General features: G+C 27.4%; 1 protein-coding gene and 1 long non-coding RNA gene across 3 annotated transcripts; one reads left to right on the forward strand and one right to left on the reverse strand.

Moving 5' to 3' along the window:
• The first annotated feature begins 2,586 nt into the window (after positions 1-2,586).
• LOC137821145 (uncharacterized) lies at positions 2,587-5,176 on the forward strand. Of its 2 annotated transcripts, none has more exons than XR_011082750.1 (3): positions 2,587-2,875; positions 3,363-3,556; positions 4,620-5,176. It is a non-coding gene; the product is annotated as an uncharacterized lncRNA (long non-coding RNA). The 2 variants fall into 2 exon arrangements; XR_011082749.1 differs by having other exon boundaries at positions 2,593-2,875; positions 3,368-3,556.
• A 934-nt stretch (positions 5,177-6,110) lies between these two features.
• On the reverse strand, positions 6,111-11,588 carry LOC137821409 (probable serine/threonine-protein kinase At1g54610). Its single transcript, XM_068625993.1, has 7 exons — positions 11,156-11,588; positions 10,579-10,863; positions 9,774-10,085; positions 8,256-8,477; positions 7,308-7,402; positions 6,771-6,885; positions 6,111-6,679 (listed from the first exon to the last, which is right to left on the reverse strand). The coding sequence occupies exons 1-7, from the start codon at positions 11,558-11,560 to the stop codon at positions 6,335-6,337; spliced, it is 1,779 nt and encodes a 592-aa protein (XP_068482094.1). The 5' UTR covers positions 11,561-11,588; the 3' UTR covers positions 6,111-6,334.
• Between the last annotated feature and the right edge of the window lie 6,040 nt (positions 11,589-17,628).

Consider the following 17,628-nt stretch of genomic DNA (forward strand, 5'->3'; position numbering starts at 1 on the left):
TGAATTTAGTGAGCATGAAAATCTTACAATATGTTATTGTGAACAATTCATCCTATTATGACTTTCATTCTTACAATAAGAATATTGTTTTGACTTCTTTTGAATTAACTCATCTATTTTATTATTTATGAATACGATTATTAGTTGATCTTCCTAATTCCTTATGTTGCATGTGAAAGTTAGGTTTGAAATTTTGTCCCTTGTAAATAAATCAATAATTTTCATTTTGAACATGATGAAATTGGATCTCATAAGCCTTACAAATATTTTGAAGGCAGAAGATTGTGTATATATACAACATTTTTACTAATAACCTAGATGTTTTTCCCAATCCACCAAATATCTTCGGAACTTCAACATTCAACCATCAATAGACATATAATCTCACATCATTTGTGCACTATTATCTTCTCAAAATACCCTCACAACTCAGAAGGACTTGATAATTAGGATCACAAAGATGAAGATGTAAATAACAATTATGATCCAATTTCACTTTCTCCAATGTCGACTAAACATGACCCTTAAAAGATAAAGAAAATGTACTCCTCGTGACACATTCTCTCATAAATAAATTATTTTCCCTAAAGTTGGTATTGAAATTCAATTTTAATTTTGCAGTCAAAATTATAACTTCATCTTTTTCCACTATCATAAAAAAAAAAAACAATATATAAATGCATAAAACTAAACCTCTTAATTTTGATGTTAACCCTAATAAAAAAAATCTTATTAATTCCCATATTTTTAATATATGTTATTTTTCTTTAAATTTCATAATTTGTATTTTTTAAAAGTCAACTACTTTTTTTTTTATAATTTCACAATTGTTATTTTTTTTAAAAAAAAAACTAGCATGCCTTATTTTTATTATAATTAATTTTTTATTAAATCACTTTGTATGTTATTAATAACAATTCCTTTTTTTTTTTTACTTTCATAAATAATATTTCAATATAAAAAATTAACAATAAAATATTAATTAGTTTATTTAAATAAAACTACATATAGTAATACAACAAACACAAAAAGAAAATTTTAAAAAATTCACATGTAAAGGTGTATGTAGTACACGACTTTAGTGCAATATAAAAACAACGAAAGTCATGTAACAACCCTAAAGTCAAATATCCAGGCAAGACTTTAACTTTTACCAACACGTAACTCAAGCCGTGCAACTCTAGCTAGGATGACTTCACTCAAAATTTAAAAAAAAATGTTAACCAACAACAAATTAAACTAAACAAAATTGTGTTTGAACCACACAACTTTTTCATCAACACATAAGTCGTATTGGCCAAACATGACTTAATTACATTCTTAGAACAATGTTGTACTTTATGATTTGGATTAGAGATGTGGGGGAGTGGAAAGTTGAGGGTGTGTGAGAGTGGAAGTGTGAAGTTTTGAAAAGAAAGTTGAGGTTGTTTGGATTTGGGTATGTTATAGTGGATGCCTGAACAATTTATTGAAATACGTGAGTAATGTGATGATGGTAAGAGTATTTTAAATTATTTTGAATAATGTAAATTTTAAGATTACAAATTTACCCTTGTATATAAAAAAGAATAAATAATTATTAATTTTGTGCATATTTTACTTAATTAAAATAATTTAAAGTTTCATTTATAAATAAAAGAAACAAATGTAAAATTCGAAGACATAATTAAATATAATTTTAAATGGAAGTATAATTTTTATTATTTTCCATTTTATTAATTTAAATTAATTTTGTTAATTAAGTTAATTTATTTAAATAATTTTAATATTATTTATGATTCTTTAAATTATGTTATGTATATATATAAAATTATTGTTAATAATGATTGTCCAAAAACGTGAGAAAGGAAGGGCATCATGGTTTTTACATGCATCTTACATGATTTCCATCTCATTTCACTCTTCTTTCTCTTCAATTATGAGAGTACCCTCAATACTCCCATCTTTTCAATCACCCTCAACCTCAACCTCTCTCTCTCACAGAAGCAAACGGGAGTGACACCCATTCATCCACCCTCAATAATTTAAAAAAATGTATTATATAGCAGTAGATATTTTTTTGTTTCTTTATTTATCCATTTTAAAAGAAAATTTATTATATATTTATGCAAATAAAAAATAATATATTATAGTAAATAGTTTTTTATTTGCAAATAATATATGAAGGGGGATATTATAGATATTCTAACCCATGTAGAATCAAAAAAATCTGAAGAGGAGATGATCACGGAGGAAAATCACCAATTCTTTCACAAATCCAATAACACATTTACATTGAATATTTCAAAAGAAAAAAGTTTGTTTGATACCATATTTACATTAGAAAAAATTAGTTTGTTTGACACCTTAAACAATAAAAAATAACTATTCTTTGAAAGAAAATATTATATTATACTAAAATAATAATTTATTTAGTACGATCAAAATATCATTCCTGATTTTGAAAATATCATGTTACCACCATAAAAAAAAATTACCCATTTTGAGAACGAGGATATGAGAAATGATGCTTAGATGTCAAAGGACATAATCGTCATTACACTCGAAATTTGAAAATAAAACGGTTTTGGAGACGAGACACCTTGTAAGAAGAGGAAACGGAAGGTTGTAGGAAAATAGTGTCGGAGAGGAAGGAGAAAGCGCGAAAAGGGAAAACGTTGTGGAAGAGGAAAGGTTCAGATCATCTTTTGAGGAGAAGACGTGGATGTCGGACGCAGGTGTTGGAGAGGAAGGAGAAAATGCTGAAGGAAAACTTGTTGGAGGTTGAAGGGACAAAAACCACGAATCCGAGACACCTACCTTGCCAGTATAAATGAGTCGGACGATCAAATGAAGGTCCCTCCGGATTGTCAAAATAACCACCTTGAAGCAGAGGGTAAGTTTCTGCTACTATTTTTATGCAGAATTTGTAAAAGATATACTTACTATTTGTTAGTATTAATTTTGAACAGTTTTTCTTCACTCATTTAGTAGCTAAACACTCATTTTAGTGTGAAAAAAAACTTGCTGGCAACATCTCATTTCAATATCGATATACTAGTGTCTCTCGTGTCTAAATCACTTGGTCACATATTTCGTGTCATAGAGATGGGGAAACTGCATTGCTTAGAAAGAAAAACATGCGCCTAATACATAAACAATGAAATTGGTATTGGAAAAGTTTATCTAAAGCTATATAGGGAGAATTCTAATCATATTGTTCGTTGTCACAAGCTGGATAATTGATATATGCATGTTAGGGATTTTTAATGCAATAGTATTTTTTGATAATATGTATGAGAGTTAAACTTAAGGTTATATTATCATATTTGAATTACTAATTTTCTATTGTTATGTGCACATAATTTTTACTGTAATACAAGTGAAGGTGTTTGGATGACTTGTGAATGACCTTCAGATTGCTTTGAGTTGGTTGCTTCTTTTAATGAAAGAGTAGCCTCTAATATCATCTTTGACCAAAGTTTTTAAACTACCAATTCTGACTGGTAGTGTGGAGCTAGATCAATTTCTTATTCAGTTTGAAGCAACTGTGCACAGTGACTTCCCAAATTACCGGGTATACTTTTTGCCTTTCTAGGTTTTCAAATAATATTGACTGAAACTTACTCTAGATATTCTTCGCAGCCCAAGAACTATGCCTCATAGTTTATTTACTTTAAATTGTTAATTTGGAATATTGAATTTGTTAAAAAGCTGATTGTGCTGTTATTTTTCTTGGAAATTAGAATATAAATCATATATTGTTGGTGACGACAATCACTGAATTTGAATAAATTGATTGGCTCCTAACAATTTATTTGTTTTATATAGAGGTGGATTAGTATTCAAAAGTTTTTCGTATTCACTTATTACTTCTAGTAATGGTAATGGAAATATTTCATGTTTGAAAATTGGATATGTGATTGAAATGGAGGTACCTTATTATGCATAACACTAAGCAATATAGTAGGAGCTGATAAAAAAAAAAAAAGCAATATAGTAGGAAATTGTGATTTTGCTACAGGAAACTTTGAGGCTACAGCCTAAATGTTGTGGACACTAAATATGATAAAGGGTAGTGAATTTGCGTGGAGGCATAACACTTGAATTTGTTGTTTAAGGATTTGGGTTTCGCTGGCTTGATTCAGGTTATAGTCTAATTTCATGACAAGCCAAACAAAAATTACTATATCTTTATTTTGCCAATTCAATTAACCCATATATATGTTACTTGTATTACTTTATTATGTTTGAATTTTTTGATTCATTTGGACACCTGGTGTGATAACCCTTTTAGCAAGTTTAATATATTATACCCAAGATCTTTCTGAATAAATTTTTTATAGTCATCATAATTATCAAACCCACTTCTGCTTATTTTTGTTTAGAAGGTAAAAAGTTAGCAGCATTTTTTACCTTTGCTACAATGCCTTTTATGGATTGGCATTTTAACAGTTTGATATATGGCAAATGTTGATTTTCAGTTTCATCAATTATATGTTCATGTTTGTGAGCATATGCAGTGGCGTATTATCTTGGAGTGTATGTATAACTAATGGTATAGTTTGTTCTAGAATCATGATGTTACAAATTTGGATGTTGTAACACTCTCAACACTTGTTGAATTACTTTTGGAGCAGGTAGCTCACTGGTTTGAAGTCGTTCATGACATCCTCCCATGACGTTGTACAAGTTGCACAACTCCCCTTTGTGTTCTGAGAGTGGGAGCAACAAGTGATTCAACACAATGCTGATGTGAAAGAAACTCCTGTCATAACAAAAGATTCTTCTCCACAAACTCTAGCTGCACGCGTGTTCAATCTCCTTTTTCATCTCCTCTATTAATTTTTGTCGTATCTTCGATGCCATTTCTGCTTTGGTATCTGCGACGGGGGAGGAGGATGAATTTCGTGGTGCAAATATGAAATATTGTCAAATTCCAACTCCTTTTCCAATTGCACAATCATTAGACTTCAACCTAATTAGCTTAAAATCTTGCATTGATATTAGGTTCTTCACATTTGAGGAATGTCCTTGTGACACTTTCACACCCTTTAGACATTGATAAAAACTTATTTTTTCATCTTTTGACATGTTGTAACAGGCTGAGAGCAAATATGTACACTTACCCATTTGTATTTGTGTCAACTCGCTTTATATGTTCATCTCAATCAAATATAAACGAGCCTTTAGATCATCCTTCATCTTCCCGTTAATGTTAAGAAATGTATCAATTACACTATCACACACACTCTTTTCAACATGCATTACATCTATATAATGTCCAACTTCTAACTTAGACCAATACAAAAGATCGAAGAAGATTGATTTTTTCTTACATGTGTTTGTCACAAATGACTTCTTTTTTTTTACTTACCGAAGATGTGGTTTATGTTATTTACCTTTTCATAAACCTCAACCCAAGTTAACGGAGTTGGTGGACTTTCAATCTTTTGATGTCCATTAAAGGTCTTTTTCAACTTGTGGTGAGAACGATGACTTCTAACAAACCTTTGATGTTGAAGATATATTGTCTTCCTTCCATGTTTCAATTGTTGAGAAGCGGTATCTTCTTCGCATACTAGACATGCTTTATGATCCTTAACATTATACCCTGATAAGTTACCATATGCCGGAAAGTCATTGATGGTGCAAAATAACATCTCATGCATCTTAAAAGTTTCATTACCAAATTCGTCAAATATTCAACATCTTGATCCTACATTAACTTTAAATCTTCAATTAGGGGACTTAGATAAACATCTTATGTCATTTCCTGACTGTCTTGGACCGGATATCATCATAGACAACATCTTCATGTATTTTCGTTTCATGCACGATCCAGGAGGTAAGTTGTAAATAACTAGTAAAACATGCTATGAAATGTGATTCATACTCAAATTACCAAATAGATTCATTCTGTCTATAGCTAAATCAAATCGGATATTTCTAGACTTTTTACCAAACTATGTAAGTTAGTCATCAAAATTCATTAACATTTAACATTTAACTGAATGAATCTATTAATTTTTTTATTCTATTAAGTATTCAAAAAATTTATATAAAATCTCAGTAAAAGATGTAAAGTGATAATATAAGTGATAACTATTATTATTATTATCTAACATATAAAAACAATAAAAATAAATTATTATTTTATATTAATCACAACACTTTACATCAATTAAGACATGGAAACAAATAATTAAGATGATGAAGTAAGATATCAATTACCAAAAGAAAAAAAATGACAATGACTGAATTAAAAAATATAAAAAATTGAGTATGAAAAAAATTAGAGACTTAATTAAAAAAATTCAGTTTTAAGAGAAACTTGAAACTTAATTAAACCAGATTAAATATGTTTATTTGATAAGCTATAGAGGTTTGATAGCTTGTCTGGACCAAGTCGAAAATCCAACTGAGAGAAGGATTTTGGAAGCTGAGGAACTTCGCTACCTTCACTGGGGTTGATCATGTCAATCATAGAGGCCTGTAAAAGTGCATTGTAGTGGTTTATGTTCTTAAGAGCATTTGGGTTACCCTCTGCTTTGGGATTTCTCACACTGCCACTTGAGAGAAAAGCTGGGGATAAAGATGCATTTGTGCTCCCTTCATTCGTGAATTGTCTTGAACCAGATGATGTGCTGCTAGCACTATACCCAGTTTCTTGACCCTGCTTCTGTTGTTCTACATTCTTCTGTTAATCACAAAAAAGGTACATAATTTTTATGGTTACTTAGTGTCTTATGCTACACATATTTACCAAAAGTACATCAAAGATGACTCACCTCTTTCGATGATTCTGTATCTTCACGGGGTTGTTCAGCAATTTGGTTTTTTCCTGATTCAGCTGCTTCACTTTTACTCGTTTGAGATGGTTGCCCTCTTTTAGAAACCCTGTGCCTAGATCATGAAAACCATTAAACATTTAATATTTTCAGTCGTGTATATGAAATCAAGTGATTTACTCTGTTGCCAACAAAAAACGAATAATTTAGTTCATATCATGTTCAAACCTCATAATGCAGAAATATCATGTATTTTGTCCTCTAACTCTTCATCTCCTTTAGTAGTGCAAGGAATGGTTTAAGAAAACCTTTTCCATTATATTTTTTTACCTCTAAAATTTCACAAACTTTGCTATCCAATTTACGAAACATCATAAATTTTATGTGGAAATAGAAAACTCACCTCAATTACCTTTTCTCTTTCGAGTACCATAATTTAGAGAAATCACTTTTTTTTTTGTAAATTGGAGGTTAGAATTTGTGAAAAAATTTCCTTGTGCTTGGAAAAAATGTAAACAAGCCATCTAATTAATGTACCTTTTGCTTTTCTTAGTTTGTAAGCGTTCATCGTCGTCTTTGTGGATTACTGGTAAAGCTGAAGGGTCACATGCTAATGGACTACTTAGGAAGAACTGGAAGTAGTAAAAAGTTAGCACGTGGCAAGTTGACAGCAATAAATATTGTTAGTGCACACAAAAAATTTAAGAAAATTTGTTGGAAATTTATGTGAATACAGAATTATATTCTGTTTGTCGGATTAAAGTTATCCTCCAAAAAGAACTTTGCAAGATTATTTTGCTATGGTCACCAAAACAAATTTCTCTACCCTAGCATTATAAGCTCCATTAAAAAGAATAATTAATATTATTTATTAATTTAAAAATAAATAAATAAAAATAAACACTAAATTAAATAAAATATAATTTTAAAAACAAAAAATAATTAATCATTAATTAAATTATATATTATTTTAGAAAAAAAATATTGGTATATAAAATAATTTTTATTATTAATAAAATTTATAAATTAGTATATAATTAACTATTAATATTTTAGCTATTAATTACTTTAAATTTTAAAATTGATAGTTAAAATATTAATAACTAATTAAATATTAATTTATAAATTATTTAGACACTAATAATTTGTTAGTTTATAAAATAGTTTTCAATTTAATTAATATAATTAATTATTTTGTTTTTCTAAAATTAGTTTTTATTTAATAATTTTTTAGTATTAAAAAATAATTTTAAAATGTGTCTATGAAATTGTATCTGTTTCGAATTATCGATCCAGAAATTATATATAGGAGCCTCTTGACTAAAAAAAACTTCATTACAATCAATTTTAAAGTATCAAAAAAAAAAAAAAGTATCAACACCATTCCCAAACTTAAATAAAAAAAAAGTATGAATCAGAATAAACTGAACTGAAAGAAAAAAAAAAGCAAGAAGATGCATAATTAGCATTAGCAGATGAACATACTTGAGTTTGAAGGGCAGAGGCAGCACTTCCACGATTTGTGGGGTTGAGATCAAGAAGTGTAGCCAAGAGTGCCTGGGTAGAGGAAGGAAACTTGTGGAAGTTCTCTTGGTAAGAAGCTTTGTAATGTTGTGGAGGTCGATAGCTTGTTGTTAGCTTCAGTTTTTTAAAGTAATCCTCTGAAGGAGAACCACAAAGTTTGAAGATCATCTGAATCTGTTCAACCTGCATATACACATTAAATTCTTACTACAATCACCTTTTTCAACATAAGATACGAACAAAAAATCCAAAATTGCAGGATTAAGAAAATAAGTCCCACAAGTTTCTGATACAATTTTATAAATAAAAATAAACCCTAGATGTGAAATTTTCAGTTACAAAGGACTTAAATCATATCATTAATTATCATTAGATTACAGTTACAATGACAAGTAGTGCTCTTGTAAAGTAAATATATAAATTTTTTTTATCCCATTTAATTAATTTAATAAAATTCCACTGGACTAAAATAAAAGTTTTAAAACAACTCATCTTTCACTTGCTTGTAATTGTTTTTTAAAAGAAGGCTTTCAAAACATCAAGACACAATTTCTTTATATTATTAAAACACAAAGTAAAATGTATTTGAAAATTAATATATGTAGTCATCAAATTTAAAGTTACAATGAAGTAATTGATTAAACATGTCCTTTTATACCATTTTACAGTACTTGTCAATTAATTTAGTAGCTAATTTTAAAAGTATTTTTTATTTAATTACCAACAAATAAAAACATATTAGATTTGTAAAAGACATAAACAACCATGTATAATAAGTCCATCCAGAATAAAATTAAGAGGAAGGAGATAGAATTAAAGAGAAAAGAACAAAACCAAGGACTCCTCTAACATGCATCAGACATGACCAAGACCATGGAAACTGTAATTTGTAACCTTCTCTCTCGGAATCGTACGTAAAAGGAAACATCTTTCAACCGCAAAATAAAAACATAATATCCAAATTTAAAAAATTGGACGGCAAGGTATTATTTCCTCAAAACTATGATGTTCTCTGTATTGTTATTTCCTTTTTGTTTCCACTAACCTTTTGGGCCTTCATCAAACTCATACAAAAGATCCTTTTAGAAAAAATTCAAACAGAAGAGGACAATTGGTTTTTCCGTACAGTACGCATATTTTCAAGATTCGAAACATGGCATAAAGAGATCTTCCAGATATTTTTTGTTTCTCTTAATGCCGGATTTTGTTGGTAAAGATAACGGTTGATTGCTATTTATTTTGTTTCTGATGATAAAATAAATTAGTCATATTCCCACGTAAGATACCATGCATAAAGTAGACAAGCCACAAGGTTGGATCATAGGATTGGGTTCATCAATTTGTGTACTTTCTTAACAGAAAAAACTTGGTTATAATAAAACGCTTTTGAAATTATTGTAAACATGTGAACATGCATGAAATGGATGTTGATGAGAGAATTATTTTTCACTTTGGAATCTAAAGGTACCAAAGTTTTACCTCTGTCCTGCCAGGCATAATTGGTCTTCCAACAAACATCTCAGCCAAGAGGCACCCTGCACTCCAGAGATCAATGCTATATCCATAATCGGTTGAACCCAAAAGAAGTTCTGGAGCTCTATACCAAAGTGTTACCACCCTATTTGTTAGAGGTTTTTCAGATTCAATGGAAGTTGCAAGTCCAAAATCCGCAATTTTCAGCACCCCTCTTCTGTCTATTAACAAGTTAGAAGCCTTAATATCTCGGTGCATAATTCCCCTCTCGTGACAGTGTTGGAGACCACAAAGTAGCTGCTGCATATAGCACTTGATCTGGTACAAAACAAATTAATAAAAAATACTGCATTATTAATTATGTCACAAGAGACTGCATACTAATGACAAACAACCTATGGTGATCATTTACTCAATGTATATAACCAGCAAAGTATTGGCTTACAAAACTCTTAAAAGCTGAGTTTTAAGTTTAACTTAATCCCAAAAGTTTAAATGTGTTAAGGGTGATTTCTCACTTATATACAACATTAAGAACAACATATCTTAGACATGAACTCTATAGTGCTGGATGACCTATATCAGATAGTCTAATAGACTCAAAGCAACTAGTAACATAGTTCTAAGCTCTAAAGCTTAGCTTATATGTTGACAAGTATCTCTCACCTATATTCAATATTTTTATTATGTAAATACTTTGACAAACTACGCATTGAAATGCATCAATTTATGAATTGCTCCATGTTGTAAACATATCACCACTCTTTTATTATATATCATTAGTGTTGGAAAATGAGGTAGAAAAGCGAACCTGCGGTTCGGTGAGTGTCTCCCCGGGTCGAGAGATAATGCGTGTGAGATCAGACTGCATGAAGTCAAAAACAAGATAAAGACTATACTGCATCCTCGATGTAGCTAATCCTCTAAGCTTCATGACATTGGGATGATCAAGCTTCTGCAGCATCATAATCTCTCTTGCCATAAACTTTATGCTTTCAGAATCCGATGTGTCAAACCGTACCTTCTTCAAAGCAACAATCTTTCCCGTCCCCTTCTCCCTTGCTTTGTACACATTGCTATATGTTCCACGTCCTATCTGCATCCCAAATTGGAAATCCATTTCAGTTACTCAGTGCAAACTTCCATCACAAATTTAATATGTTGTTGGATCTTAATCATCTGTACTAGAGTTCATAAATAGATTCTACTGAAATTTTGAGTATCATAAATATTCTTGGCTTGATGCATGCCATATAAATGAACTGAGCAAATATTTCATCACACAATGTAAGTTAAACAAACAAGGTTAATGAAATTTTCAATGTGAAAATATTTATAGTAAAAGTAGTATCATGATATTATTATAATTTAAAGAACTGGATTATTACCTTGGCAAGTTTTTCATAGGAATCAGCGCTCTTGGGAATAAGTTTAGCCAGAACGTTGATGGGGATGTTATCCAGTAACCACTTTGGCCACCCTTCCACAGATTCATATTTGGACTCCTTAAAATCCAAATCTTTACTACTCTTACTTTCTTTAGCAGCATCAGCATCCTCACATAACTTATTCTTCTCTTTTTTAGCAACATTTTCTCCTCCTCCTTCTCCTACAACAGCTCCACCTGAATCCTTATTCACACTCACACGCACTCTCTGAGTCTCCCTTTTCACCCTCTCTCCCACATTAGAGGAGCGTGGCCTGGAACCCTTGCGGCTCAAAACTCTCTTCACTGGCTGTTTCCGCCTCTCAGCTTGGGGAGGGGGAGAAAACCTGCCACAAACGCATCCCATGAAACCTAGGAGCAGATAGCAACCGGGTGATAGTGATGTCTCATGAAACTAAAGTGATATTAATAGGGTGGAGAGTTGGAGTTGTTGGTGAATTGATGAGTAGAGTAGGAAAGGATTAAGAAGAAGATGGTAAATAGAAGGTTGAGTCTAAGCTGTGCTGGCATGTCCAAGAATAGTGAAAAGATGGTGAGAAGTCCTATGCAATGTGATTGAGTGAGACACTTGAAATTTAATGATTGGATTATTCATTAGACCCACAACTATGGTTGGTACTAACGAAACGGCAGCATGGAAACTGTTTCCTCACAAGACTGGTGTTATACTACACAAAGTCAAATTATTAATTAACGTATTCAATATGGATGAAAGAAACTGCAGGGAGAGGCTTAGACAGGTAGAAAGTAAGTGAAGAGAACAAAAACTACAATTGACTTTATTAAACACAAATCAAATTAACCTTTACTTTTCAAACTTATCAAAACGTTTTTTATTCTCATTTAAAATAGATATAATCGACTACATCTTCATATGTAATTAATAATTAAGAGAGCTTCAGATTACACTCTCATCATCCAATACTTTGCAGTGAAAAATTATTTAAATTAGTTTTATGGATTCATATTTTTATTTTTTTTTAAATTTTAAATCAAATTCAATTGTATTAGTAAGGAATGGTGAATTTCAACTATAGCATTCAGTTTAAGTGAGAAACATAGGGATTTTTAGTCATATTTAGGTTCTCCATTTTTATTAAATATAGATTACACATTAAAGGTCAATCTTCGGTATTTAAAATTTTAGAGAAGAAAATAGTAGGATTATTATATTTCATGTTTATTGTTTCTTAAGATTCTTTCCAAATCCATTTTTATCTTTTTAACTAATTGGATTTGACCTATGATACCTCGAGCCTTAGAAGCTTATAATTGCACTTGACCGAACTGTGACACTGCACTTCTATATAAACCATCTTTTTATATAGGAATAATTCACCAAAGGTTTAAAAGATATTTTACTTCCATTTTACAATGTGTTGAAGGCAACAAAAAAATGGTGATCCTGAACTAAATCATTCAATCTTGCAATGTGTTGAAGGCAACAAAAAATGGTGACCCTGAACTAAATCATTCAATCTCTTATTTTACTTTAAATGATTTTTTATTGAACTGAGTATTGAGCTCAACACCATTCCAAATGTTTTACTTGAAATGGTTTTTATTTGATTGGATCAAACATTGGCTCGACAACATACCAAGTGTTTTACTTGAAATGGATTTATTGGACTGTCGTCACCTTATAGCTTCTACTGTACCTCCACAGGTCAGGCTAAACGACAATTTTGTCCTTAAAATATAAATTTTGAATTTTACAATCTAAAATATTTGTTTTCTTTAAAAAAAAACATATTCTGGATTACAAAATTTGGAAGGTATTCCTAGATTTCGAAATATATTTTGGATTATACAATCCGTAACAACTCCTTACTATAATATGTATTCCACATTGTAAAATTTAGAAGGTAAACCCAAATCCAAAATGTTCTTTCAAGTATATTTAAAATGTGTTACGGATTCGACAATTCGAAAAACACTTCCAAATTCGGTTTTAATATCATGTTCACCTTACCATGAACTTAACTTTAATCCATATAACTAATTTTAATTGGAAAATTTTACATATACACCTTTAAATTTTCCTACAGTCTTCTAACACTTAATAAAAAATAAATATTTATTTTTTAGTCTATTCATTTCAAATTATTTTATATTTTAAAATAAAAGTGTCATACCATTGGTGGGTATTTAGTAAGAAATGAGGTGCTTGAGTATCATCACCCATTTTAATTTATAAAAAAAATCTTTTTTTTTCTTCTATAATGACAAAGATATACAATCGAATATTAAAATTAATAATTACCATCTAGCTCAATCAATATTAGCTCTGTTTAAATAAAATTCAACTTGATATAAAATTTAGTTTTGAAAGACTATGATTTATGTTTTTTAATTTAAAATAATTTTTTATCCAACAATACTATATTATTATACTCTTAATAATAGAAGATTAACAGGAGATAAATAAATAAAGTCTCAATAGTTTCCATTTTTCCTTCCAAATTGTTAAAGCAAACAATTACTAAAATTGAAATGATCAAATGCATATTTAAAAGTGAAAAGTGAAAGAAACTCAGCAACAAAAAGGTTACAGAGCTATATACCCTTAATATACCAAAGGTTCCAGAGAAATTTGTCTTTTTTCTTTTGTCTTTTCACCGTCTTTTTGCATCTACAATATCCAGTTCTCCACTTTTTGAATAAGCAATAATAACTTCTCCAATGTATCCATTTGAGCTGCCACCAAACAAATCCACCTATGCTAACACTGGTTTTGCACTGCATGCCAATTCAACTCTTAGCTGGCCATGCTTTTTTCTTATATATATATATATATATAAACATTATAACATGCACAAAATAAAACACGATCAGCATAGGGTTGATTATTTAATTAAAAAATTTATTGACACTATAAATAGAAAATAATATACATTTGATTTGATACTGTTTATAATAATAATAATATTTTTAAATTAAAAAATAAAATAAAAAATAAATAAAATATTAAGATGTGAAGTGTATGTTTTTATTATTGAGAGTGCTAATATAAAAAAAAAATCTAAGTATCAATTTCATTCTTGTTAAACCCAGGCTTTTTTACTGTGTCTATCTTCACATAACACATTTTTTTACTAAAAAAAACTGTACCTAATTTTAATCTATATAATTATGTTTACCTGCTAAATTTTAGTTTTTAGTTTTTGGGCATTTTTTTTCAAAAGTGAAAAAGTGGAAAAAAAGTCAATATCCTATTTCAGCTTAAATACATTTCAATTGTTTTTATTAAAATTTGTCACCAATGTAATAACAAAAATTAATACACTACTAGAACTTGCAAGTTTAAGTATCAACTCACTACAAGAAAAACGCGAATTACATACAGATTATTACATACGGATCAAAATCCGTATGTAAGGTTCCTTCAACAATCTTTCAGCAACCAAGTAAAATTTAACCACTACACTAAGCAAATTCTTTAGTTTTATTATGATTTTTATTATACTTATTATTATTAATAATACTAACAATATTAATAATATTAATAATACTAACAATATTAATAATACTAACAATATTAACAATATTAATAATACTAACAATATTAATAATACTAACAATATTAACAATATTAATAATACTAACAATATTAATAATACTAACAATATTAATAATACTAACAATATTAACAATATTAATAATACTAACAATATTAATAATACTAAAAATATTAATAATACTAATAATAATAATAATACTAACAATATTAACATATGAATCACATTTAATTTATCTATAATCTACTTGAATCTAAACATAATTTATTATATTATCTATTAGTATGAATCAAATTTAATATATGTCATACTCATAGTCATCATATTACCTATTACATTAAAATCAACTATCATATTAATTATTATTTTACGATCATATTGACTTAATTAAGTTCATTATAGGTAGTTGGTTTTACGTGTTATATATAATAAAGAATATTGTCAACAAACAATATTATCTTTTAACATAAAATGATGATTTTTACATTAACTATTAATTAAATCTCTAATACAGATTACTAGTTAGCATATCATTATAGTTTAAACTATATTAATTATTCCATAAATCTATGTAAAAAGTTGTTACTAAATAACTCTTTCTACTAATATATAAATCATAATGACAAAGTGATTAAATAATTTATAATTAAAAATATTTTAAAAATTATACATTATATCAATTTTAATCTATGTAAGTAAATATTTGAAAATAAGATTTTTTTTATCGACAAAGAATAAAAAAAATTAAACAAAACATTTTAAGGATATTTCAATCCTTATACAAGAATCTCAAATCAAAAAAGAAGTGTAAGATACAAGCACCTATATAGCCATCTAACAAAAACTTCACAACTACCTATAATAACCTATATTTGAAAATAAGATATCAAATAATTTTATATTAATATATATATAATATGAAAGTAAATTTAAATTTAACCATGAGTTTTAAAAAATTAATGATTAAATAAATAAATATATTAATTAATATATATATATATGTATTTATAGTATTAAAGTTATATTAATATTATATAATTTCTTCCTTTTTCTCTCTATCTATCTATATCCGGATAAAAGTAATATTACTCAAGTCAAATAAAACTACTATACACACACAATAAATATCTAAATGTATATTTATATCAAAATTAATATTAATAATATGAATATAATATTGATAATATGAATATAATATTAATAATATGAATATTAATACTAATAATATTAATAAATATTAATAATAATATGAATATTAATACTAATAATAATAATATTAATAATAATATTAATAATAATATTAATAATAATATTAATAAATATTAATAATAATATGAATATTAATACTAATAATAATAATATTAATAATATTAATATTAATAATAATGTTAATAATAATATTAATAAATATTAATAATATGAATATAATGTTAATAATAATATTAATTATAACATTAATAAATATTAATAATATGAATATAATGTTAATAATAATATTAATTATAACATTAATAAATATTAATAATAATATTAATAAATATTAATAATAATATTAATAAATATTAATAATAATATTAATAATATGAATATAATGTTAATAATAATATTAATTATAACATTAATAAATATTAATAATATGAATAATATTAATAATAATAATAATATAAATATAATTTATTTTATTATTATTATTAATAATAATTATATTAATATGTATAAATTATATTAATATGTATAAATTATATTATATGTATAAATTATATTAATATGTATAAATTATATTAATATGTATAAATTATATTATATGTATAAATTATATTAATATGTATAAATTATATTATATGTATAAATTATATTAATATGTATAAATTATATTAATATGTATAAATTATATTAACATGTATAAATTATATTAATATGTATAAGTATAATAAAAATGATAATATGACCAAAGAACTTGTCTGGTCTAGTGGTCAATGCTTTCCCGGGTCACTGGAAACATTATTTGGGGCTTAGTAACTTAGAGTATTTAAAAAAAAAAGGTAAAAAATAATATTTATTCTTTGAATAATTTGTATAATAAAAGGTATATCCTAACATATTATCCTTATTTTTATGGAGGAGGTAATCACAAAACAAAAACTAAGAAAAGATGTGAAGAGAAAGAAAGAAAAAAAGGTAAAAAATAATATTTATTCTTTGAATAATTTGTATAATAAAAGGTATATCCTAACATATTATCCTTATTTTTATGGGTTGACTATCATCTTTCAAATTCAAACTTGAAAAGTTCAATACTATATTTTTGGACAAATAAAGCTAATAGATGGGATAAATTTCATATTTACCAATTTAATCATTTCTAAATTATGCGTATGTCATCTTATAAAAAATGGAAAATAAATTCACTTTAATAAAAACTAAAGAGTTAATCCTATCAAACTTACCAGCCTATTTTTTTTCAAGTTAGGAGAGTTATTATTCTTTTTTCTATTAAGTTGCAACTATGCTTTTTCAGATTTTTTGAAGTTGTTCTTCCTCCACGGTTGTACCTATCAATTTCTATTGAGTATGATGCAGATCTTGTTACATAATCTTCATAGCATAAAAGACTATAAACCAGTAACAATTCTCTAAGGAACAAATGAAATATTACAATACTGAGATGCATGCTTGTCGGGACCCTTTGTGAAGTATGTTTTTATTTATGAACAAATTTGGTTGTATTATTTATTGATGAAATGAGATGCATTAGCACTCAAATGTAAAGCACGTCATAGGTAATTTGTATTACAATATTGATGATTTTTTTTATTTTAATGTACAACATTGTACACAAATGTACGTTGGACAATAGTGTAAAAGGGTTTGAACACCCTTAGTGTTCTATTATATT

Source organism: Phaseolus vulgaris, chromosome 9 (genome assembly GCF_000499845.2).
Source record: "Phaseolus vulgaris cultivar G19833 chromosome 9, P. vulgaris v2.0, whole genome shotgun sequence".
Taxonomy (NCBI): Eukaryota; Viridiplantae; Streptophyta; class Magnoliopsida; order Fabales; family Fabaceae; genus Phaseolus; species Phaseolus vulgaris.

Coding starts and splice junctions, on each gene's coding strand:
- LOC137821409 (XM_068625993.1), bottom strand. CDS start 11,560: ATGGGATGCGTTTGTGGCAGGTTTTCTCCCCCTCCCCAAGCTGAGAGG. Junction 10,864..11,155: donor CCTATGAAAAACTTGCCAAG/GTAATAATCCAG, acceptor TTTGGGATGCAG/ATAGGACGTGGAACATATAG. Junction 8,478..9,773: donor TTATGCCTGGCAGGACAGAG/GTAAAACTTTGG, acceptor GTGTATATGCAG/GTTGAACAGATTCAGATGAT.